At 38.0% G+C, this 26,913-nt stretch overlaps 1 protein-coding gene across 1 annotated transcript in view; it reads left to right on the top strand.

Annotated features, from left to right (window-relative positions):
• Positions 1-26,913, top strand: part of ANGPT1 (angiopoietin 1) — a 167,661-nt gene that overhangs the window by 94,475 nt on the left and 46,273 nt on the right. The window contains exons 5-6 of the mRNA XM_075495130.1: positions 12,463-12,590; positions 17,203-17,304. Of these exons, the coding sequence (XP_075351245.1) occupies positions 12,463-12,590; positions 17,203-17,304 (230 nt within the window). The remainder of the gene's footprint in view (positions 1-12,462; positions 12,591-17,202; positions 17,305-26,913) is intronic.

Raw genomic sequence — 26,913 nt, 5'->3', positions numbered from 1 at the left:
TGTGTCTATGGCTAAGTAGATTTGTCACATTGTTTATGTATTTTTTAGGCAAGGGCAACAATCTTGGCAGCAGCTGCCAATAAATTTCTGAACTAGTATTTCTAAAAAACCAGCACTTTCAGACACTAGCCTTCCTATTGAAATGGTTGTTCATTATGGTGAAAATTTAAAGTGACTTTTTAAAGATCAAGTAATCTCCAAATTCAAATATAGATAAATGCCTGAAATGTTTCCTTTTCCCCAGCAAAAGAAAGAGAAATAGAAACATTGAGGTGAAGACTTAATTAATCACCATAGAGATATTGCACAACTATCTCCAAGTGTGTAGAAGTCCTTCACCTGTAGAAAATGAGTTGAATAGAGATCACATCATTCTTTGCAAAGGTCATCAAAGATTTTGTGATTATTGTCTTTAAACTGTTCGTTCCTCATAATACTTTGAATATGATTTGTCTGAGGATGGATAAAGCATGTTGGCACATTGCTGTCATAGTCAAACAATAAATCTGTAACACAGTAGCTAGTTTAGTGACAGACTTTCTAAGCTTCCACATCAGAAAAATTACTTATGAAAAGGATATGTAGTGCTAAGGAGAGAGTCACACAAATATTACTCAAAAAGAAAAATACAAGGAATACACTACAAATTATGTTAAGCATTTTATGTCAATATCATCATCAAAGAAGTGTATACAAGTTCAAACCAAGCAATTCAGAAATTGCATTGGTCCAGTGGGAAATTACGTTTCAAGCTAAACGTCACAAAAAGTGCCCAGTCAAAAGTCACATATATTTTCAAATACACTGTCCTTTTTTTTTTTCCAGTAGAAGAAAATAGATCTAGAGTGTCTATTGTGTTAACATTAATTTGCATAACTTAGGATAGCTGCCCAAGTACTCCTACCCACAGGATAAGGGAATGTAAAAATTCAATGGGAAAGTATATTTAACCATAAGCTTATTTTCCTTTTCCTGTTTTTTATGTTGTCTGTCAGACTGCATAATAACATACCTTGTTAAAATGTTTGGTCTAAACTTGTATACTTCAGAGGACTAATGGAACAGTAGAGAAACTTTTGTCATGAATGTCTGGTTTTGTGACCCCCTAGTAAGAAAGAAATGAAGCAGTAGCTTCCTCTTGAATGCTGACAAGAAGCTAAGCTTAATTCTCAAAATAATACACATATATGCTAGGAATTTACCTCTCCAGAAGTACCTATTGAGTTCATGAAGTAAATAATATGGTTAGTGGTTCTGGCATTTCTGAAAAGGTACAAATCGCCTGGGTTATGGGTAGTTTTCATATTTTAGAAAATTATGCAGGAAAAGTAAGTATGTCCAAAAATTTATTTTAATGGAATGCATGCTTTTAAAGGGCATAGCAATTAATTTATTCAAAACATTAAACAGTAAGTAGTCTATTCCACTTCTTCAACCACAGTTGTTATGAAGTTAAAATTTATACTGAAGTGAAAGAGAGTGAGAACAGAATGAGAACTTCAAAGAAATGACCCAAAGGTTACAGGCACAGGGGAAACTCCATTGACATAAGCAGAATTACCCCAGCAGTGATGCTGGCCTACTTCATTAGAAAGACTTCAAAGACACCTTATATAATGCAAGCTAGTATTTTAAAAAAAAAAAAAAAATCCCAGTGGGAATCCCAGAATAGAATAACAGATTCAGGTGTTCTGAAAGGTAATATTAAATCTTAATGTTTGAACCGTGTTCAGCAAGACAAATTTTCTATATTATATTGATTAGCCATATATTGGAATACAATAACAAGGATATCTAAATCTAATAGATTTTAGACAGCAGTGTAGAAGAGTAAGGTTGTATGATACAGTTCTTGGACATTTTTCTTCTGTGCTTGGAAAGAATAATATTGGTACTCATCTGAGATATATTTTGAGGTGACAGCATGTTTTGTCTGTTACCATTTCCCTAACAATATCTTTTCATTCCTTAAGCACTTGCCTCCTCTTTGTACCTCATCCTTGACATTGCTAAGGTTTTTTTCAAGATGATGAGACATAACTAGTGAGGCAGAAACCTAGAGTATGGCATATCAGTCACTTTATTTTTCTTCTGAAGTATAGAAGAAAACAAAATAAGAGTTTTGCTAGATGCACAGAAGTTTCTGACCAACTTTGGCTGCAAGCTGTAGGTCTGAGGTGGATCAGGAGTGTGCTTGAAACATGGTTATAAGAAAAGAATGCATGAATAATGTGACAGACATTTTTTTTCTTATACCTGAAATTGCATTTTTATTACCAATGTATTATAACATACTGCAATGTAATAACAAAACATGATGCTTTTCATCTATGAATTCCATTTTTTTATTAAGGTTATTTTTCGTAATATTAAGTAAGAATAAATTAAAAAAACACAGACTTGACAAAGCTGGAGTGACCACACCAGAGCTTTAAACAAAACCTCATTTAATGCACTGAAGCCATGTGGTGTTCCACATGGGAACTTACGTTATTCTGTCATGAAGTCCTGCTTCCCAAAAGTCGCCTGATCCCCAAAGGTCTCAAAGCAAATAGCTTCAGCTAAGGTTGACGCTATATGTGTTCGGGAATACAGAAAACACCCATTTGCTCAGTTTCTCTCTACTTTCTCCTGCTTTAGAGATTTTATGAACAAGCAGTTTCATTTTTTAAGACGTCTTAAAGCAATAACAGAAATACCTTTATTTTAAAAAGAGATCAGAAGGTCACTATGAGAAAATGTCCACCCACAATTCACAAAGCTCACTATTATAAAGATGTATTCCACTTTTTGATCTGCCTTTATTTATATTTTGAAAGCTGGATAAAAAATGAATCTTAATTTTGCACTTAGTGTCATAGAAGTGGGGTCCCCTTACCCTTACGGTAGCTGGAACCAATTGAGCACAGGGACCCACTGAGGTGGAAAGAGCTACAGGGCTGCAGTCAGAGTCCAGGTTGTCTTTGTACAGTTGTCTTTGTTCACTTAAACATACACATCAGCATCAGCTTTATTTTGTGTTTCTTGTTTATTCTGTTCAGGTGCTATAGAATTCCTGTTTCCCTTGGAGACTTTCTGTATTGATATGCATTTTTCAGAGATGCTCAGAAAGCTCACGTACGAGTGTTTGGGGGTCTGCATCACCTGACTCACCTAACATTTACAGTGTAGATGGAGAGTTCTGGTCTGGACTTCCTTTAGAGTCAACAAAGGCACTTTTGTCAAGTCACTTGTCTTCGGATGAGGTGAACTGTATCTGCAAGTACCTTTTGTCTCCATATTATCTGTTATGATCAGTATCTACATTGGGACAGATTAATTTTATATTCTTGTTTTCTAAAACTAAATAAATAACTATTTTAATTCCAAATCATCATGATTTAAAAATAAAGGTATCTTCATACCTTGCTCAGGCAAGGATACCTTAATTTCCAAGTTATGCTGCGTAATAAAATGCAACAAAGTGTATTAGGTAGGATCAAGCCAGACTTTAGTTTAAGAGAGATTCAGTACAGAAATAAGTCAATTTGAATGTGCAGCATTTGAAATTTATGTCAGCAGGATAATACTTAAACTCTTCAAAACAGAATTGGTCATTCCCATATTTTATCCCTATTAACTTCTTGATGGTCACAGCAGGCGGTCAATATTTATTAGTACTGAAAAATGAGTACTTCAAGTACATATTTTTACATTTAAATTCTTGATTGTTAATATTGAAATCAATTACCCACCTTCATTCATAGAGTATTTGTCAGTGCCAAATCCCTCTTCACTCTGCTTTGTGAAAATGGCATTATTCACTCACACCAAAGATATTACAGGGGATATCAGCATATATAAACCAACTAACAACACTGCTGGTGTCACCCAAATAGCTTGTTAGTGAAAAATTTCTTTGTGTGCATACCATTCTTCAGCTGGAAACACTAAATGCACATTAGGGTGCCTGTGTGGAAAAATATAAATCAATTAAAGAAATATGGACACTAGAAATATTAAACAAAGCCAGTGGCTTAATCTCTCTTGTAGGAGTTCGTGAAAGACTTCTTTAGTTCTCATCTCTGAGTGAATGGCTGGTTAGTCACAAAATTGCTGTCTCAAACAGAAACTATTAAGGAACTATATCGCAGCTGGATAATTAAGTGTCTTTATCTCTTTGTAAATGGTCCATAAGGCTTTCCATTTCAGCTCACTAATGAGGACCACTTTATGGTATTCCTAAGTGATGTCTTTCAAATGCACAGTGAATCGAAGTATTATTGTTGTTACCAGTCACTAAGGCTGGATTTATTGGGAAACAAACTTGATAACTGTTGATAATTTATTAGGTAGTAAATAATTATGCCCTGGAGAGGGTGAAAGCTCACTATGTTAACATCGTTTTCCAAGACTGAGTCAATTCCTGCAGCACTACAGGAGGGAAATCCTGCTTTAAATGATTTATTTAATAAATAGTTGGATAGCTTGGGTGCTCTTGCTATGCAATTGTTTGCCTTTCTTACTTCAGACTCTTAGAGGGGGTGTGGGATGGAAAAGTAATGTTCTGTTAGCTGCTAAAACATTTCTGTAAATGTTAATGTGAGGCATCTAATTGGCTACACCTTTTCTCTTTCCTCCACACCTTAAAAATATGGATCTGAAATTCTTGTATGTAATGAACCTTAGTGTTTCTAATGAATCTGAGACTGGACTAGTTCCTAGGCTGGTAGAATCGTCATAGCCTTACAAACTGCATTTCAGCATGGCCTGGTAGTTACGCTGGGTTGTACTTAAGAGAGGTTTGCACATCCATTTGGGCCTCCCACATGCAGTAAGTGGTATGCATGCAACCATGAAGGGCTAGGGGTTGATGGCAAAGGGGCTATTTTTGCTTACGTCATTGCTCCTTGGAAACAAAATCCTTCCACTTCTCCATCCAGTCTAGTGATTGGAGGGTCACAGGATGAATCAGATCATTGAGCTGCTGCAGTGGAATAATAAACCTGTATAAACAAAGAAACAAAACAACAACAAAACAACCAAGCAAACAAACAAAAACCCCAAGCCTGCCTCTCCCTTCCCTCCCCCCCCCCAACCAAAACACTTTCTGCCAGATCTCCTTTTAGCTGATTCATTCTGTGGCTATGGAGACAGCCTACAACCAACAGAAATGGGAGGAGCAGCACCGCTTGTTTAAGTGACACCCTGCCATTGCATTGGGTTTTGGGTTATGACGAAGTGCTCCTTTAGACATTAAAAATGTGTGTGTGTATATATATATATATTTACTTATACTGCCATAAACTCTAAACACTTAAATGAAGGCCAGCATTTTCTATTCTAATCATTCAGCAGATGAGCATGCCTGAGGAAGGAATTCTAGAGTTCTGTTTTCTCCCACCTTCTAAAATACCCATGTAAGTTCAAGGTAAGCTCCCAAGGAAATCTTGAATGAATGACACAGGAGGTGCTACTTGCCCATTAATGGTCAAAATGAAAATAGTATTTTATAAATTATTACTAAGGAACAGAAAGGAAATCAGAAAAAAATGTACCACAGTATTGAGCACGATGTGCTCAAATACTGTATAAAATATTGGACCCCACATCTTTAAAAAAAAAAAAAAACAAACCCCAAAAAAGATGGAAAGAGCTACAAAGACAGATGATCAAAGCTGTGAAATAGCATTCATTAGGCATATTAGAGATACTTCAGGCAGTGTAAAAGATAATAGAAGGAGAATGCAGTAGAAATCGCAGGTGGCTTGTAGAGCATGGATGCAGAATTACTGACACTTTCAGCTAAGAATGAAGCATCACTAGCTGAAATACACTGGTTAAAAGCTAATAATGGGAGATTGTCCTTCACATGGTACGTGTATGGAGTTCCTTGGTATGGTACACTGTGAATGATTAAAATTCATGTGGCTTCAAAAAAGCAAATGGAGAAATTCATGGAAGAAAATTCTTTCAAAGCCTATTAAATATACAGATATTATATCTGGCAGAGGAAGCACCTATGCTGTAAATTCCTGGATATGCTTGCCTGCTGTTCTCCAGTCAACTGGTTTGGACATCTGCTCCTACTGAAGACTCTTTTTTGCGCCAGGTGTTAGCCCAGAGCTTGCAAAACCTTAGGGTTCTCCAGGGAGGGAAAGGCCTAAAGGAAAAAGAAAATAAGGAGAAAATAAGTGATTATGAGGGTGTAAGCAAAGAATAAAACAGAAGAGCAGTGAGAGTTAAAAGATCAAGTCTGGTGAGGAAGCCCAGTGACTTCTAGGGCCTCCGATGCTGGAGATGGGACACTGGAGAGGCTGGAACAGCAAGGTAACCTGGTATAACCACTCTCATAACTTCATTTGGGATTAATGGGAGCCTTGACAATAAATTTTTATAAACTAGAATCTGCAAGTTTATAATCCAGAAACTTGATTATGGAGCAATAGTTCCCAGAACAGAAATATGTTATTCCAGTATGTCAAAATGAACTTTTTTTTCCAATTTGCCTTTGGCCAGCTCTTTTTGTCAGATTCAGAGCAATCTCACAAAGAAATATTGCTTTGAAAAGCATTTTGGTGAATGCATACTTTGCTGGAAAGAAAATATATGTCCAAACTCCAGTCCTAAACTTTCTCTTACCTCCCTAATAAAAAATGCGAGTACACAAGCATGTACAAACAATGACTTATCTGAGAAGACTGCTGGACTCCAAGATGTCCAGAAGCAGCTTTCATATTAATATCCCCCACCTTTTTTTTTTAAGATGATATTCACACTCTGTGGAGATGAAAATAAAACATAGTATTAATAGAGGAGGAAATAAAGTTGATGTTGAAGAAAGTTTTGAATCAGGTAGTGGTAATTTGTCTTTATAATAATTTAGAATTGGGTACTAAGTGCATATAAGTTCACATGTAAAGCTTTTACTGGACTAGATAGATGCATAAAAAGTTCCTGATATTTTGTCAATAAGTAACTGCAATTTTTTTTAATTCCATACGTCTCAATGGATTGCAATTTTCTAATTCTTTTTCACATTGGCTATACTGGGTGACGATGGTAGCTTTAATAATCCAGAAATACTTTTTGGAGAGGAAAAGCACATAGTATGCATTATGTACCTGAACAGACTAGAATCCAGAAAATGCACTATTCAAGTCCTTTTCAACAGGGACACAAATGCGCTCTTACATGTCTATCATTTTAGTTTGTAGGCAACACTGTGGTTACCTGGAGAGCGTATCTGACTTGAAGTGGGCCTCCAGGTTTGTGCCTTTCCATGTGGTTTCTGTAACGTTTGCAGCACAACTGTGTTGCCACAGGGTTGTCTTGTTGCAAGGAATAGTTGAGTTGCACATCACAGCCAGCTATTAGGGTGCAGTTTAATGTTTGTTCTCAAGTGGAGGCTGGTATATGCAAGACTAGGCCACTGAAACAACAGACTATACCTCTGGCTGTAAGTCAGCAAAAACTGAATGGCTGTAACTCTTTGCATGTTTTTCCTCCTCAAAACAAAAACAATCTTCACCCTTTCTCTGTCAGATCTGTTTGTGGTTCCTGCTGTTAAGTCTGGGAACATATATACATGTATGGGCCATGTTCCAGGCCTCCTCACTGGGGATAATTGACTGACATCCTTTTGATAACATTAGCAAACTGTTCCTGATTTGATTCTTCACGAGCCAGGCGCTATCTGCCGTCATAACTGGAACTGTGGTGGTGCACAGCAGCTGCACCCAAATGGTTGGGAAAGAGGTCAGAGATACAGGGTCTCTTATAGAAATGTAGGATTCCCCACCATGTGTCTGGAACCATGACAAGATCAAGGCAAAATTTATTTGCAGTCTGGATCTACACTGAAACGGCCATTTGGCAGTCCTTGAATGACCCTGTCCTGGAATGCTACAGCGTAGGTAAAAGCCATCCATTTACAACCTTCTCCTTTTTGATTTTTTAGAAGCTGCTCCTCTGGGGACAGAAATTTTCACCTCAGATGCTTTTGATAGAGCAGCTAAAATTTAGGTCAATTATGTTTGCCAATAAGATATGGAGAGAGACTTTTCCTTCCTGGCTTCAAAAGCATGAAGAATTTTTTAAAGTGTATTTTGGTATGTATAGTGATTACTAAGTCCTGTAAGAAAATTAGATTCATGTAAATAAAACATTAAAACAATGAAAATATAATAATTCACTAAGACACTACAGAAATCTCTGCATATCTGTCCACATAAGTCACTATCATGCAAAAAAAACAACAGCTGCCTTCCATTTGCTGGCAGTATCACTAAAGGACATAAGTCGCCAGTGATTAACTCAGTCTCAAATGATTTCACAAATATGGCAGTTCAGATCTTAAATAATTTAGTAAATATGAATGTGATTTTATTGATTCAGTCAACATAATGAACTGCAATTTAACATTCTTTATTGCTTACAAACTGCACTATTCATTCACCAAATATCTGATGGAGACTTGAAAAGCAATGAGATAAACAGTTCATTTTCTCAAAAACAATCAGAAATCTCAATTAGAAAAATCAAGTGTATTATTTTCTGCCTTTTTTTTCTAGTAGAGATGAGATTAGGTAATTTTCATACAGCTAGGAAAAAAGATAAATATTGTAAGTTTTAAATTTTGTATTCCTAGAGGAGAACTTTAGATTACTAAATATTTCAGAAGCTATTTATTCTTAGCAGCTAGTTTGTATTTCTTTAAACCCGGGCAGAAAAGCAGGCATCCTTCATTTGTGATAGCTGTTAGGAACTAGTAAACTCATTTACTATTGACTTATTTTCATGATTGATAGCAGAAAAACAGTCTCACCCTACACAGAGGCACACACAACTGTCAGTCAGTTAAGGGATTTCCCTGGCTGTTGCTTTGGGAAAAGGCCCTACACGTCTGAACTCTCTCACTTGCAAGCTCCAGTAACCCTTTCTGAGAAAACTGAAGAGGCTACAACCTTAGGTGCTGACCCCATCTTTCTACTGAACGTTAATACCCTGTTAGTAGGAGTAGCAGCATAGGTGCTCAGCCCTGGCAGTTCACAGCCTCGGGGTTAGCAGAAACCTCATTAATTTGGGCTCCTGTTCCTCCATGGGGCTGCAGAGCAGTTGCACTGCCCTACATGGGCTGTTGCCTCTACATGGGAGCAGCCATCTGACAGAGCTCTGGGCAGTTATAGATGCTTTATTGTCTGGACTTAAATCATTGTCCAGGGCATCGAGGAAAAGAAACAGCCGAAAGACTGATAACTGAAAGAAATAATTCATCAAGTGGGGAAACACAGGTAGCGTAGCCCAAGGAGAAAGTTATTGGGCTAAAAATTAACCAAAAGACTTTCGGAAGTGTAGTGAAAGAAGAACTTATTTCTCTTGTTAATTGTCCTTCTGTTCAGGAAAGCAGGATTTTCCACATAGGCATCATTGCTTCAAAGGAGCATGACTTAATCACCAGTTTACTCATCCAGAAAAAGCAATCAAAAAAACCCTCCAGGGCTCCAAATTTTTGCTAAGCATTCAGGTTTAAAAAATGATAATATTATTTTGCTTGACATAGACTTATCTTTTTCTTCAGGTACATAAAAATTTGGCATAAGCATTGTATTTGAAAATAGCTAAACTAACACTGGAAATCTGTGTAAAGTCAATTAAGAGCTTGAAGCTGAACAAAGAAATGTAATGACTACGTATTTTGTTTTAGAACTACTTTATTTGAGCCTTGGTACTTTTTAAAAAAATTTATTTACACATCTACCATATATGAGCCAATGCATCCTTCAGGAACTTCACTTGATGTATAAAGGATTCAAGGTCTATGTAATGTTATAGAAAAAACAGTCTGGAGCTATAGTAGGCAGAAGTGGTTTGGAAATTGTATGGAATATTAAGTTAGAAAAACAACAGCAAACCATAGAAAAAACATATTTTACCCTAAAAGAACATTACCAGTTACATTCCTGAGTATTAATTTTCTGATAACTTTGGGCTGTTCTTGCAAACTACAGTCTGATGTATCAATAAAAACTGAACTTTGTGCTGGTCATGCTTAATATACTGTGCTGCAATCTGTAATAGTTCAGCTCCTTCACAAGGAGCTGAGCTTTCCTTCCAGTGGGAGCACCAACTCCCAACAGAGGGATGAGAGGCACCCAAGGAAAGCCATCTTCTTGTGGCTACAGTGGTTCACCAAATAAAACCCACTGCTGCAAAAGAAGGGTATTGGGTTGCTTAGCCTATAGAAAATCTGTTTGTGATCTCAGGTATTTCAGCTGTGTGATACTGAGAGGAAGGATGGAAGGAACAGGGCATGTTTATGGCATCTATCTGTCCTTCATCTCTTACATCAACAGCATTTTATTGTGTTTTTTCTAGTCTTTAAGAATGAGGAAAAAAATTATTTCTAAGTATGCTTCCTAGAGATCCATCTCCTTAGAAAATTATTTTCAAATCTAATTCTAATTACTCTGAAAATAAAATCTTACCTTGTTTAAAATTTAAATAATATGAAATTTAGGATATACTAATAATTTTTTTTGTCTAACTTTCAGTTAAAAAGGAACCAAATTCAAATTTCCTTTATTGACTCTTAAGTAGTTATTTCCAAGTGGTTTTCAATGTGTGTATAATGGTTAAACAGAGGTAAGATAAGCTCTCTACATATAGATATTAAGTACTTTAAGACTCAAGGAAATGAACACTCTGCCTCTGCACAACTAAATACATTTTTTAGACAAGAGAGACTGATGTCTGCAGTTGAAACAACAGTATTAGAGAAATTCAGGCCAGGAAGAATGGATCTAATCTAAAGTCCCCTGAAATCAATGAGAGGCTTTGCTTTAACTCCTCTAGGCTTTGGCTCCAGCCCCAAGTAATTATTCAAGTTGGACTTTGGCCACTGATACTAACACCATCTGCTTACAGGAAAGTACTATGAAATCTTTAATTAATACAAATCATGAAGGCCTCAGTTCTATGTCTTATCTAAAAAATGGCACCTTTGAGCATGGACTGTTGATGCGTAGCTTGCTGAGGATGTCATTCCCTGCCATCTCACAGGGAAGTGTGTCATCTACTGTGTTGCCAGCACTACCTTTTCCAAATATGGCCAATTTTCAAAGCCATTGATTTTCCAATTGAAATTCATATGCAAGTATTTGAACTAGGTTTTATTTTTATTGATATAAAAATTTGTTGCATAAAAATAATAAATATGCTGCAAATACATGGAAAGGGAGAAGTAAGGGGTTTTTGTTTGTTAAAATCGAATTTTGAAAGGCCACTTGATTAAGAGTGAATAAGGTGTAGTCCCTTCTGTACCTATAACTCACATTTTCAAGCCAAAAATGAAAAAGATGTGTTTGTCACAAGACGATGAGTGTGTCTGGAGGACTTAAATGTTGTTTCCTTATTGTAGGGATTAATGAAGTGCTGGCCCGGGCCTTGCACAGCACTTAAGGACATGTTTAACTTTAAGAATCTGAGTAGACTGATGAATTTCCATGGGAATACTGATGTGCTTAAAGTATGTGTTGTTGGAATGAAGTCATATCCTTCAGTATCATGTGGGGTCACACTACTTTTGTTTGTGAAAGTGAAGGAACACTCTCAGATGTTATTCCTTCTACAGGGAATCTCCTGGCTGTTCAAGATTGGGATCCTCAAACATCTTGCCCTCCCAATTTCTCAGCCCAGACTCATATATGTGGTCTGTCTGCAATATACAGGATCAAGATCTGCACTGGTGTTCTAACATTATTTTTTTTCCTGTTCTGAGCCCAAAATAAATTCAATAAATCATGACTCTAAACAACTGACTTCAGTGGCACTGGTTTTTCTTCTTTTTTTCCAATAATTGTATCTAGCAACTTTTACATATGTAGATATGAAAATAATGAAATAATTCTCTGCCAAAAAAATAAACTTTTTTTAAACTTAAAAAAAAAATAATAATAAAAAAGACAGCTCCCTTGCCCCAAGCCCCTAGGCTGCTCAATAGGCAGTACCTCGTGGAGGAAGGGCACAAGCTCTTTCCTTCTGAGGTTCTGCATTGCTGTCTTAGGTGAGCATCTGTCTCAGATCACAACACTGAACAAGCTTGTCCACCTCCGTGTGCCATCTCTGGGGCATTCTTTGGCAACCTCCCAGATACTGTTTGAGTCAGGGGCAACACCTGCAGCTGCACAGACCTCTGCACTCAGAAGGAATATGCTGTGTTCACCTCCCGGTAGACAGGATGCTCTGTTTAGCTATTTGCATCATGACTTACTTCTGCTGGTGCCTACTCTGCCATCTGTCTGAAAGTTTCATACTAGTTCTTTAATAGAATTTACCAAAATGTACTACCTGTGTAAGGACCATAGCACAGTTATTACTGTGTATGTTTAAAAGGAATACAATGTGCAATAGTGGACTTCCTTGATACAGAAATGCCCAAGATTGCTGTTGTAACTTATATTATCATGTTTTTTTGTTTTGCAGTTTTTCTAAAGAATGCAAAAAAGGAGGAAGAAAAGCCTTTCAGAGACTGCGCAGATGTATACCAATCTGGTTTTAACAAAAGTGGGGTCTACACTATTTATATTAACAATGTGTCAGATCCTAAAAAGGTAAAGTAAATATTTGTTTTATTTTTCATATTTGTTAATATGATGTTGCTCTGGCCTTAAAGGAGCCTTTGGAGCCTTTATTGAACTTCTCATTCTGCAAAATGTTGTACTGGTATAAACAAGCTGTGCTATATTCAGTCTTGAAAAAAATACAGTAGAGTGAAGAAAATGATAAACTGTATTATTCCAGACGTTCGTCTTTCTCGCTGACAGAGAATCCTTCCTAAGCTCCAACATACATTTGATAGTTGACTCACTTCCTCCCACTTGGCAAGTTTAGTTGAATCAGACTATGGCCGCAAATAAATCTGTGATAAAGTTTAGAAGAGAATTAGTAAAGTGCTATAATGAGGAAGCTGATGGGAGGATTATCTGGTAGCACAGGAAAAGAAATAGCAGAATGAGTAGTTTTTTAAGATAAAGATTTACAAAAATCCTGCTTCTCTTGTAGGGAGCAGGGAAGAGTATTTTTGGCTGTAAAGACACAACATGCTGAATATTATTACTGTTCGAAATGATGAAGCATGTATAATCCTGTTCTTCTCAAAAGAGATCTTTGGGAGGCTTTTTTGATGAAAATGAAACATTAGTCTGTAAAAGAGATTGATTTTTTGGAAGGCTTTTGGTGCTAAGGTACCTGAGTCAGTTGAAGCTAGGAACATGAGAGAATAACCTATGCCTAACTTATACGTGGAGGAATGCTGGCTGTCCCTCTGATGGGCACTATTGGGAGCAGCCCCCAACAAGGCTAAGAGCTGATTACTTGGGAGAGGAAAATACAGTGGTGTCCAGAAGGTGGCCCAAACAGGAGGGAGGGAACCACATGTGCCTGGAGAATTTATTCTTACTGCAGTAAAATGGTGACGCTGCAAACAGAAAAAGGCAATAATAAATATTACCAATGTTATTGTCTATAGTAATTTTATTATGACATTGAGATATGTAAAACTTATTTCTAAACTGAATTTGGTTTTATTAGAGGACTTTGGAAGCCTGTAGATGTCAAGATGTTATAGTTTACTAAGGAATTAAAGCTCATTAAACCATGAGTAGAATTGGGGTGGGAGAGTGCTATAGGTAAAGATCAATATAACTCTGGTGAATGTGAATGGAAAAAGAATTGATATGACATAAAATACGTAGACTCCTTTAAGCATTACTGAACAGGACAAGAACAATCAAAGCAGTTCTGTAGAAGCTGTTCAACTCAAAACGGAGATGTAACATCACAGTCCAAATTGCATGCACAAATTGTCAGTGGCTTTTAGTAGTCTTATTAAAGTTCATAAACTATCCCCAGAAGCTGGTTCGCAATGAAAAACAATGGTTATCTGAAAGCACTGTGGCACTGAGGCTTCTGGTATATTTACCTTAAATCCGCTTCACAGGTAATACAAGGACAGTGACACTATGGAAGCCACTCTGTATTTCCGCTATATCCCTGTTTGCAGACACTGTTTGCAGACATCAATACAGGCAGCACAAACTCAGCTGCTATCATTCCATTATTTTTTCCCGGAGGCTTCCTGTTTTAGCAAGCAAATTGGGGGGTGGGGAGAGGTGCAGAGAGAGAGAGAGAAAGTTTGAGGGCATTTCTCCTGCCACCTGTTTCTGTCTTGCCCTAGCGATAACACAGCAAGAGCTGATCCCAGGCACATGAGGAATGATTGCTTTAACAGATGCTTTTTCAGACATTAAGGTCGCATTAACAGTCCGCAAGGTAGTGCCGTGCAGAGATAGCTGAACTAACTCCAGCTGAGATAGCTTCAAAATCACATCAATGCAGCACAGTGCCAGAACTAATTAGCCCAGAGGTAGCACCACGCTGACACAGTTAGATTGCTCTGGGACCCGAGGTAATATCCTGATAGGTACTCCATGGAGACATACCCGCTTGTTTAAAGCCAGCTTAGTTATCTGGATTACCACAATGCAATGCACAACTCTGACATGTCTTAAGAGGCATAATATATTGTTACCTTCTGTAATACTCACAGCCACTGGCAACTGTCTCATTTACAGTAATTTTATACTTCAGGTCACAAAAATACACCTTCCTTTCATTTTATATTTCCTAAGGGATACTTACTGGAATCCTGACATTCAATTAAAAATATCCCTTTGTCATATACACAAATGTTACTGTCAGTTCTATTTTTTTGCTGGTTTTACCTTCATATATTCATAGAAAATTATCCTCCATGCTTACAGCTCCATACCATTTATATGCCTCATTTTTATATGCTTACAAATTTAGATTGCAATTTTTCTTTCATGTTCGCAGCTTCAACAGTTCATTAGTTTAGTTCATTAGTCTTCCAACCCTGCATCAAAAATTAGTGATTAATTTATGTTTAAAATTATCTTAATAATAATATTCCATATTTTTGAGATGGGGAGAAAAAAAATAGGCTTAAAGTATTAAGCTAATTAATTGGCTTACTTTGATGTGTGTGTGCAGTGCATCTAAAGATGCATACAAATTCAAAGTCACTTTTCTTCATCCTTTTCTTTTCTGGTAGAGGGTTAAATATCAGAACATGTTAAAAGGTCTTTAATGGCTGAGTGCCTTGACCTTGTCTGGGACAGAAGCCAGTTCAGGACATTTGTTGGCTAGAGCTATGCACAATGAACATCTATAATCAGTTTGGCACTCCTGTTAATACGGCAGGTGTTTGTGTCTATCACCATGGAAAGAGCCAGGCCACACAATGATGGCTAGTGAATAATGTGCTGCTGTAAATCTTTCTTTCACTGTGCCATTTTTCTCTTTTAATTTGCTATATTATTCAGAAAACATCAAAGTCTTTTTATAGGAATTTCACTATATTTTAGTATGAAAACCTCATCATTTGTTTGTGCACGTCTTTAAAATGAATAGTCTTAATACAGTTGAGGATTTAATGCTTTAAAAATTGGCAGTGGATTCATGGGAGCTTGAAATGACTTATAAGGAAAGTAAATCCATCATTTAGAAATTCTCACTGTAAATCAGACGAAAGAAATTAAATCCTGTAGATAAATGTTTTGACTCACAGTGTCTTCCCTGAAGGAGGAATAGGGCCAAAAGGTTTGTCTAGCAAATTGTGGATTTTCTTGTGGTTACCCTAAATCAAGTTCACGTGTTTGCACTGTTCGGTATTCTGTTTCCTTCCTGTACCTACACAGGGACTTCACTTGGCCTGCCTGGAGCAAATTAAAACAAAAGCACTTGCACAGGATTACTATGACAATGCTTATGAGTAGGAAAGATTTGGAACTGATTTGCCTGAGGGTGGAATATGGTTCTCTAGTCAATTGAGGGATGAATTTTTATTTAACTGAATTGGATAGTAACCTTCAATTTGGCAAAGCAACTTAAAGCTTTAAATTACCGACCAGTGCTGAATGGATTAACTCTTGTTGATGTGAATGCCAAAAGCTAAGCTGATGGGTGACACCTCTTCAACCCCCTTACATATTGACATCTTACTTAAAAAGAGGGATATAACTATTCAAGAGCACAGACAAATGAAATTTAGGATAGTTGCAGTGCCAATATGGCATGGATGAGTACACAGGAATGAAAATCAGGAAAATTTGAGTGACCAGCACTGAGAAACTTAGTCAGATCTTAAAACCAAGTGTCATACAAAAATAGGAAAAAAAATGAATACTATCACTTGCCACATACCAAGAAAAGTGAATGGATAAGCAGTATTTGCATTTTTTCCTAATTTATCTTCTATATTTTTGAAAGATAATGTAAGAAGAGTGAAAAATGAATTAAAAAATTAAATATCCATTTTGATTATTATATGGATTATTTAAGATTGTTAACACATTTCAGTTGACACAATATTCTAACATCAAGCTTCACCAAAATTGTCAAATTGTTAAATTACCCTTAATATAAAGAATCTCAGTATCTAAGTTAGAATTTTATTAGTACAGTGATGGCAGGGTATGATCTTACATGTTCAGTATAGGTCTTAACTTCTGAGCTTGTCACACAGAACTCTGTTCCTATCTATGTCCTCTGCCAGCTGTAAGGCAGCTTAGACCGAGATCAACTGTTTCTGTTTTGGGACACTGCCTGGCACACTGTACGTAATATTACAATACAAAGCAAAACAGAATAATCATCTCATCTATGCTACGTTTTGGACTACTTGAATGGGTATTTTCTGTAATAATTCCTGAAGATTCGTTCTTAGACAGAATGACACTCTGTTAAAAGCTATAGAAAACATTATTATCACCAAAAAAATACTCATTTGTTAAGAGGAAGGGAGTGATTTCAAGGGCACTGCAGAGAACAGAGAAAAGGACCATGGAGGAAATGTGAAGAGGAGAGCTGAGGATGCAGAGGGGGATGATGGGCAGGTGTTCTTGGGTAATGTGCTGAAAGAACAGGAGACATTACTGGGAGAATTACACTGAACATAAGGAGAGCTCCAGTTGCAACCGAGAGATTGAGGATACCATTGAGGGCATAGAGCATGAATCCATAGGAAAACAGGCTTCCTTAGTTCTGTTATTCACAAATATTTTTTCCCCCTAAGATAACAGGATTCCAATGCAAAGTTTTTTATTGTTTTTTATTTATTTTATTATTATTATTATTGCATAGGTCTTTTGCAATATGGAAATTGCTGGAGGAGGATGGACAGTTATACAGCACCGAGAAGATGGGAGTCTGGATTTTCAAAAAAGCTGGAAAGAATACAAAATGGTAAGGTGAAAAATATGGAATAGCTGTACAGTTCATAGAAGTGTTAGATTTCAAATAGTACTTCCTATTATCTTAAGCAGATAGTTCTGCCTATAGTGATGTGGTGTGGTCCTGCAGTCTTTTATGAGCTACCTTTTGTCATGTCTGTTACTTTTGAAAATCATAGTATTCTTTTTACTCAATTAGTTGAGTATTATTTCCCAATTACTTAGGGTTTCTTTCAGATAAGTTATCGAGATTAAAATGAGGTCAGGCCCAGGCATATGCAATAAAGAATGTTGCTGTCTGTCCCTCTGAAGTTTTGACTTGCTGTGACGTGAAGGGGTAACAGGCATGTGATGATGTTGCTAATGCATGGATGTTTTCAGCTGAGGGGAACTCCTTCAGAACTTGGACCATCTCAGATAGGAATGAAAAGTTTTACTGGGGTTTATCCCAAGTCATACAACACCTCTGCCAATCAAGCCAATGTACTGGAAATGTTGATACTTCGAATAGGATTAAAAGAAAATAAATAACTTACCAAATTACAGATGACATGACTTCAGCAGGCTATTTTCCCTTTGCCAACTCAAAAAAATTTTACTCCAATCTAAATAACTTCTGAGTTTTTTCATTCGCTGCCTAATCAAACTTTCTGATGGAGCTCCTTTCTCTGAGTCCCTGAGGACTGGCTTGGATTTCAGTGACATTCCCAGTGAAGTTTTCAGAACTATGTTATCAGCCTGGAAGAGGAAAATCTTTTTCCCAATAGTTTTCAAAAAGCACTAAATGAAGAGACCATTTAAAATATTTAAAAATAAAAGGAAGTTCAGTTCAGTAAAAATTTCTATGGAAAAAAGTTCTGCTACAGAACTTACCATTTCAGAAATAAATGTAATATCAGGTTATCGAACCAAAATGTCATTTTGGGTTTTATGGATATTTTGTTTTCAATATTTTTATATTACTTGAAAATATAAATTATAGGGGTAAAAACTAACCATTTGGGTCACGCCTCTGCTACTAAGGATAACCAGAGGATGAATCTGTTTCATAATATATGTTTTGCTCTATTTTGGTTCAGAGTCAAATAAAATATAAAACATCAATTTATTCTGGGGGAACCAAAACTGAAGATTTTACCAGTTCTACTCATGAGGAAATTAGAATTTGTATATGTAAGCTAATTTGTTCTCTACATATGGGCTGTTTTAATTTATGCATACCTTATGAATTATTGAGATTTACTCAGTTTTTCTCTGCTGTGCTTTTTCTTAGGCCATTTACTAAAAACAGCCCTTCTTTTTAAAGTTTTCCCATGTGGCCTTTCCCTTCACTTAGTCAAACATTTTCATCAAATTTTCCTTTACAACGGTGTGAGCCTGTTCACAATTAGATTATGTTGGTTTTGTCTAGTTCAAGCAGTCTGAATTAATTTTGCTTCCCTTTAGGAATGCTATAGTCTTCTAAGCGATCATTTACATCTACCAAATAGAAAGGATCTGTTTTGGACTTTTACTGATAGCTATCCTATAAGTAAGTCATGAGAAAAGATGGGATTTAGGCTTGTGTCTGCTTCTGTGAACCATTTCACTGAAGTAACTAGGTTAGGCCCCCTTCTGTGATTATCTTATATCACCAAATGTTGGGTGATAGAGGCTGGTGGATGCTCTGTGGATTACTGGAATATGTGACAGTGTCTGAGCTTCAAGGCAAGGACACCACTAACTTAATTCCCTCATTGTTCAGAGAGGGTGTGTGGTGTCTATTGGATCACATCTCCTCTCCTTCCTAGAAACACATCTACCTGGTGTTCCTTCCAATGGAAACCGGGTAGTGTGGTTGGGGACACAATGGTACTTGGTCTTACTTGGAGTGGTTGAACTTAATATGTCTTCTCTCAGCCCATAGTTCAGATACAGCTTTCTAGATTTGCTAAGAAATTCTTGGTGTGCTTGTATCTCACTAGGACACCAAATCTAACAGAAATAAACAATATCATAATAATATAACAGTAATAATAAGTCTCTGGGACTTCTTTTAGTTTCAGTGCATTTAGTTCTTATTGGAAAAGAATCTGGAAAACTGTTGAAGTTATTCAGTTACAAGCAAGTACTGACTGCCAGCTTCTGAGCTGGACAGGGACTCAGGCCACCAATCTGCAGTACTGCTAGTGTCCTCACAAGTTATTGGCTGTTCCAGTTTTAGGAAGCCATTGCACATTTTCTCTGGCTCTAAGCTGAGGTCCTTACAGCAGGTAGCTTGGAAAGGGTGCACATGGAGTACTCTCTGCAAAGGTGAGTGACAGCACTGCTGGGTTACAGGAGTCATCTGACACCAACTCACCCTGCAGACAAACTTTGAGGCAATCATTGTCTTTGATTCAGTTTCGTGCTGGTGTCTTCAGCTTATATGGAAGTACTTCAATTCCTGTTCTATGTATTTTCCAGACACCAACACAGGAAATAGGCAAAGAGAGAGATAAAGTAGCCATAAATCTTCTGAAAGTAGGAAATATACAACTCCATCCATACATAAATTGCCACAAAGTCAGTGATACTACAATAATAGTGGTACTAATTTTTCCTCCTTGTTCTTTTGGCTCCATTTCCATTGGCGTCCAATCTCCACTCTGGAAAATAAAGTTATGCTTTCTTTGGTATCTAAAACTAGTCCTTTGGTATCTAAAACTAGTCCTCAGGAGGACTACAAAGGTGTAGCAAGGCTGTGCAGGGAGAAAATTAGAAGGGCCAAAGCTGAGCTAGAGCTCAGTCTGGCTGCTGTAAAAGACAACAAAAAACACTTCTTCAAATACATTAGTGGCAAAAGGAGAGCTAAGGAGAATCTCCAGCCCCTAGTAGATGGGGGAGGGAACACAGTGACCAAGGATGAGGAAAAGGCTGAGGTACTTAATGCCTTCTTTGCCTCAGTCTTTAATAGCAGGGCCAATTGTTCTCTGGGTACCCAGCCCCCGGAGTTGGAAGATAGGGACGGGGACCAGAATGGAGCCCCCATAATCCAGGGGGAAATGGTGAGTGACCTGCTGCACCACTTAGACACTCACAAGTCTATGGGGCCTGATGAGATCCACCTGAGAGTACTGAAGGAAGTGGCAGATGTCGTCACCAAGCCCCTTTCAATCCTTTATCAGCCGTCCTGGCTAACTGGGGAGGTCCCAGCTGACTGGAGATTAGCAAATGTGACGCCCATCTTCAAGAAGGGCCGGAAGGAGGACCTGGGGAACTACAGGCCTGTCAGCCTGACCTCGGTGCCGGGGAAGCTGATGGAACAGATCATCCTGAGTGCTATCACACGGCATGTAGAGAATAACCAAGGGATCAAGCCCAGCCAGCATGGGTTCAGGAAAGGCAGGTCCTGCTTGACCAACCTGATCACCTTCTACGACAAGGTGACCCACCGAGTGGATGAGGGAAAGGCCGTGGATGTTGTCTATCTAGACTTCAGTAAAGTCTTTGACACAGTTTCCCACAGCATTCTCCTGGAGAAACTGGCTGCTCATGGCTTGGACGGGTGTACTCTTCGCTGGGTAAAAAACTGGCTGGATGTCCGGGCCCCAAGAGTGGTGGTGAATGGAGTTTACTCCAGTTGGCGGCCGGTCACAAGTGGTGTTCCCCAGGGCTCGGTGTTGGGGCCAGTTCTGTTTAATATCTTTATCCATGATCTGGACAAAGGGATCGAGTGCACCCTCAGTAAGTTTGCAGATGACACCAAGTTGTGCGGGAGTGTTGGTCTGCTTGAGGGGAGGAAGGCTGTACAGAGGGACCTGGACAGGCTGAATCGATGGGCTGAGGTCAATTGTATGAGGTTTAACAAGGCCAAGTGCACGGTCCTGCACTTGGGCCACAGCAACCCCATGCCACGCTCCAGGCTTGGGGAAGAGTGGCTGGAAAGCTGCCTGGCAGAGAAGGACCTGGGGGTGTTGGTTGACAGCCGCCTGAATATGAGCCAGCAGTGTGCCCAGGTGGCCAAGAAAGCCAATGGCATCCTGGCTTCTATCAAAAATAGCATGGCCAGCAGGACTAGGGAAGTGATCGTGCCCCTGTACTCGGCACTGGTGAGGCCGCACCTCGAATCCTGTGTTCAGTTTTGGGCCCCTCACTACAAGAGAGACATTGAGGTACTGGAGCGTGTCCAGAGAAGGTCAATGAAGCTGGTGAAGGGTCTGGAGCACAAGTCTGATGAGGAGCGGCTGAGGGAACTGGGGTTGTTTAGCCTGGAGAAAAGGAGGCTCAGGGGAGACCTCATTGCTCTCTACAACTACCTGAAAGGAGGTTGTAGAGAGGTGGGGGTCGGTCTCTTCTCCCAAGTAACAAGTGATAGGACGAGAGGAAATTGCCTCAAGTTGTGGCAGGGGAGGTTTAGACTGGATATTAGGAAATTTTACTTCACTGAAAGGGTTGTCAAGCCTTGGAACAGGCTGCCCAGGGAAGTGGTTGAGTCGCCATCCCTGGAGGTATTTAAAAGACGTTTGGATGAGGTGCTTAGGGACATGGTGTAGTGGTGGTCTTGGTAGTGTTAGGTTTACGGTTGGACTCGATGATCTTAAAGGTCTTTTCCAACCTATACGATTCTGTGATTCTGTAAAACAATAGGTAATGAATACAAAACCTTTTATGCAGATTTATTGTTATGCAAGATTGGTTATGCCATCTTCTTCCGTAGTGACATATGTGCCTACCAGTATTGTTCAGTTTTGTTATTAGTCTTATGCCATGCAGTGTAATTTGTGCCTTTGCTTCTAAGAACTCATTTCTGACTACGAAATCTCTTGGGCCATTTCAGTTTTGTACATTCAATACTAATTGGAAGAAATTCAGAGGAAACCCTGTGAGTTCATCCTCCCATCCTTTTCTTATGTGTCCACTACATCTATTCTTTCACATTTTGCAATGGATTTTCCATTATGCTATTTGTTGCTTATCAGAAAAATCTGAAGTGGAGCAACAAATAATTTCTTTAACAACAATAGTTAAGATCACCCTGAAGCAGGTTTCAATGATTTTTCATATTTCCTTGCCTGAGGAGGGAATGTAAAACACTATTAGAGTTTTGACCTCTAGAAGGAGAATATCACTTAAAAAACTATTGCTTACCATCTGCAAACCTGAGCCACTTTTAGAAGGGACGTTTCCACAAGCTTACTTTCTAAGACACAATTTCTGGCATTTATTAGGCAGTCATTAGCAATAATCAAATCCAAGCAAATGATTAGCTCATGTGCTAACTTGGCTATCAAAACTTCTTGCTCAAATTCCAGCCTTTCAGTTCTTGGATGAATGCACCTTTCCTAGTCACTGTCTCCATTTTTGCCAAATTAGGTGATGGAGTATTGGATTCCCTATTTTCTAGTCTTTTAGCATGTCTAGTTTAATAATTCCCATGAATTTCGCAGAAGTTATTCCATACTCAATAGCCCAACATTCACTATCAGTTTTCTAGGGGGAGCTTCTTGGGGGCCAAGTCTACTGGGGGCTTCCTTAGACCCTTAAAATTATTTTCTTGCTTTCTGTCATTGGAGAAAGACTCTCAATAGGTATTTGAAATTACATGCCTTGGCCAGCCCACAACAATCCTTTTCCTAGCCAGTTTTTTTTCCTGCATGTCAGTATTTAATTGTACTGTATGCCTTTATTGCTACAGTATTGTTATTTTCCTTTCGCTGATGAAAACAAGCTATCACTTTTTAAATAATTGATAATGTCATGAGCTAGATTAGGATCACTTGTACATATTAGACTCACAGCTTAATTTCTAAGCTTTATGGCAACACCTCCTATCTTCCTGACCAGCAGCTGGTTTTTCCTTTGGTTCTTTGAGGCAAGAATGAAATTCAGTGGTAAATTCCACACCCCCTTAATCTCATGTTCCTGATTAACATCTACGAGTCCAACTCCAGTTCAGTGCTTAAAACGAGTCTGCTGCCAACTTATCTCAGAAGTCATCATTAGCATTTGTGTGTGCCTGAAAAGCACATCTACAAAACCACTTCCATTTCTGTTGGGGTTTCTTCTTTTTCTTTTCTCCTTAAAGCAGTTGGGTCAAATTGATGGCTAGCTCCATAGTGCCAATATGGTATGATGCCAGAGCAGGATAATTTATGTTCTTCCATGGCTTAAATCCTGCAGCACACTGAGAGCCGGGCCACAGAGATGGTTGCCAGAACTTTCTGAGGAAGTATTTCTGGAGGCATTACGATATCTGGAATAATCTGACTTTCCTCTGAGCCTCAGTAAATTATAACTAGTATAATAAATCTAGTGATCCATGTCTTCTGCTTACCTAAATGACAGCTGAACACCTCTTCAGACTGTAAGTCTTTGATTTCCTTCTAGGCATGATGTTTTTTACCCTTTTTGATATACTTCCTACAGTTCACCTCCTTGAGTAAGCTCTAATTTGAACATAGGTCCCATCCGTTTCCTGGAAGACCTTCTAGTTTGTGACAAACAGGTTGCTAGTCACCTCATGTTTTCACCTCACCAGTCCTTGCAAGTCCTACAGACTGCAAGTTGTGTATTTGGGCATCTAGATCTACCTGAATTATTCATAATAAGAGCTACTGTTCCAACAAAAAAATTATTTCTTGGTACCATCTTTCAGTTCATTTGGAAAACTTCCAGATGTTACTTACATTTAATTTTTATTTGCAAAGGGTCCAGCTCCTGTTTTAGAATGTGGTCTCCTAATTCCCTTTATGGTCTCCATCTGTTTTAAGCCTTATTTTAATTTCTCTTGTGAAAGTTTCAGTTCCAGTTTTCAGTTTTGTTATTATTCTTTCTGCCCACCTTTCCTGTCTCTAAACTCTGACATTTTTTTTGTTCCATATTGCTTCAGTAGCAATACTAACTTGGATTTTTTTTCTTTTTCAAAATAGGTCCTCACCACAATTAACATTGTGTTTGACCTGAGCAAAGAGGCAAAAACTCAAGCTGTTGTACTGTTCCCTTTTGGAACACTAATTGATGATGGATATATCTCTGATGCAGTTTTGTCCATTTACAAAGACTGTGTAGATTCTTTTTTTTCCCCGAACCATTGAAGAAACAACTACAAACAGAGCTCCAACCCCTTCTAGTCACATTAGATTATTACGTTCATCACTTTCTTTTTCAAGTGAGAGGCTGACTGCATAAAATGCAATGCACAGGGCGCATTTTTAAATTGTTTGTGTAAGCTTCATGATTCTTGTTCCACTATTTTAGTGAAAAACAACTTCAGATGTGTTTTTTTAGAACAAAAATTACATAAACCATATGGCTTGGCTGAGGAGAATGTTCTTGACAGAAAAAATAAATTTGCTCATAATTTGAATGCTCATATTGTGGAAACAATATCTTTCATAATTCCTTGTTTTGTTAAAGCTAGCTATTCTGAATTAATTTTAAATCCTTTTCTGAATTATAAGTGTTTAAGCTATGTTATGCATTGATATGGCCACAAAATCTTCACACTTCTTGCATTCACAGTAGTCTGATATTATTGATATGTTTGCCATATTCCTTTGTTCTTTAAAAGAGAACTCAAATACTATCAAACAGCTGTGAAGATGGTAACTGCTCTTTCTGTGACTATTCCACATTAAATGAGTTTGTCAAAAGTTCATTTTTTGGATCTTCATTCATATTAAATTTTTCCCTTTAGACTAAAGAAAAGAGATTGCTGGGAGCTAAACAGCATATTCCACTGCAAGCATATGATGCAGTTCCCTGGGCTCACAGGATGTCAAGTACTGAAATGGCTGTTGAAACGAACTTCACCTGACTTCTGTTAGGGAGATTTAGAAAGATGCTGCTGTTGTTCACAGGAATTAAAACCCTCATCAGCTTTTCAGATAACGATTTGTAATTTTGACAGGAATTTAAAATTCGGAAATCTTTATTGTCCTGTGGAAAATGTACATACACATACTAGCTAGAGATTCCTAGCTATGAACAGGCCTGTGGTTTTATGACAGTAAGAGGCTTCCTCCATTGATTTTGGCTTGAGCTATATTCAAGTCATCTATTTTTTGGTCACAAACAGTAACTCAAAGAAATATAAGCAAAGCAACAATATATTACACTTAATGTACATATGGTCAAATAAGTAAACCTTAAACATATGATTGTTGATTGATCTCATATGGACATAAATTTTCATCTTATTACCCCCTAATTTTTTGTCTATGAAGAATCACCCCAAGGGAAAAAGTGTACAGCCACTCCTGATAATTAGCTAATTGGATTTTATAATAAGAACCTGTGTCTTCCTTCCAACAAGAGTTTTTGTGTTTCTCTGTTTTGCATAGGAGGGATCCAGTGGATGGGAGTCCTACTCCTATATGACTCAATTCCTTCTTTCTCAACTGCTAGGCCATACCTGTACTAGCACATTGAACAGGGCCATGACCTGTGTGTGAACACAGTCTTGTGACACAAGATCCTCATCACTAGATTTTAGTGGAGTTTTGATCTGACTCAAATAACATTCCACAAATAATACTCGCGCAGATAGGGGTAATGGGCCATTCTCAAATGGCAGTTTGCACAGGGCTGCCTTTTTTTCAGAGCTGAGAAGCTTTTACTGTTAGCACATGGGTTATTCTGGTTCACTTTCTTCTGCTTAGCAGAGCAGTAGGGGCTGTCCAGAGTGCTCTTCACAGCTTGTCCTTCTGCCTGTGGCTTAGTGAAACAGTTCTGAGGGAAAGAATCGTTGGTTCAAAGAACATGGGGACGCATTTTGAAGATAACCTGGGAATAGGAAAGGAATACAGAAAGTTTTGTAGAAGGAGAGCCTTTATAACACTATCTGTACTACATCCATCCGTCTGGCTGGCTAGCTGGAGGTATATCCCATAATTCCTTCTGCAGAAACAGCTTCACGTTCTTTCCCCACCAGTAGCATGAACAATTTTATAACGTGCCTTGCAATATCGACATGGTTCTTCCTGCAAAAATTAAGGATTTGAAGACAGGATGGACTGGTGAGAAAGGCAAGAACTAGGGAATGCATGTCCTTGGAAAAGACAGAAGGCATATTGCTCCTGGTAATGTAAACAAAAAAGATAGGTTGGGAGTGGTGGTGGTGCTGAATTATTATATTGCATGAATAAGCTTATGAGAGTGAGTTATGAGTACAAGGGTTTAAAAAAGGCACACTTCCAACATGAATAATTTTGTAACATATAGTCATAAATACATTTCTTATGATAGTACACTTCAAAGTCATGAGTTATAAGTTGCTTACATCTGAAAAAAATCATTTACTTCAAGGGACTGGGATAGATGACATGGAAGTCATTGGCTTCTTTCAAATATTTACCAAGTAATTTGGGTATAAGGAAATGATTTTTGGTGACTGGAATGTGTATTAAGATATTGTGTGAGTAACGCCTTTCATGGAGACCCACTCTTCTGTGATAATGACATGTCATGCTAGTTTAACAAAAAGTCACTTCTGACTGCAACTGTTACTCAGATAATTGTTACTTTCATCAGAGTTAGAAAAAGAGCCAGCATGTTCTCTGCTTTTCCTGAGGTCTAAATCCAGCATGTCCAGTGGAGGTAGACATGATATCAAAGTGGTGAGAGACCATATTCAGTTTTATGAAAACATGCTCATGAAACT

Source organism: Mycteria americana, chromosome 2, assembly GCF_035582795.1.
Source record: "Mycteria americana isolate JAX WOST 10 ecotype Jacksonville Zoo and Gardens chromosome 2, USCA_MyAme_1.0, whole genome shotgun sequence".
Classification (NCBI taxonomy): Eukaryota; Metazoa; Chordata; class Aves; order Ciconiiformes; family Ciconiidae; genus Mycteria; species Mycteria americana.
Note: the sequence above shows the minus strand (reverse complement) of the source record. Positions and strands in the feature narration are given on the sequence as shown.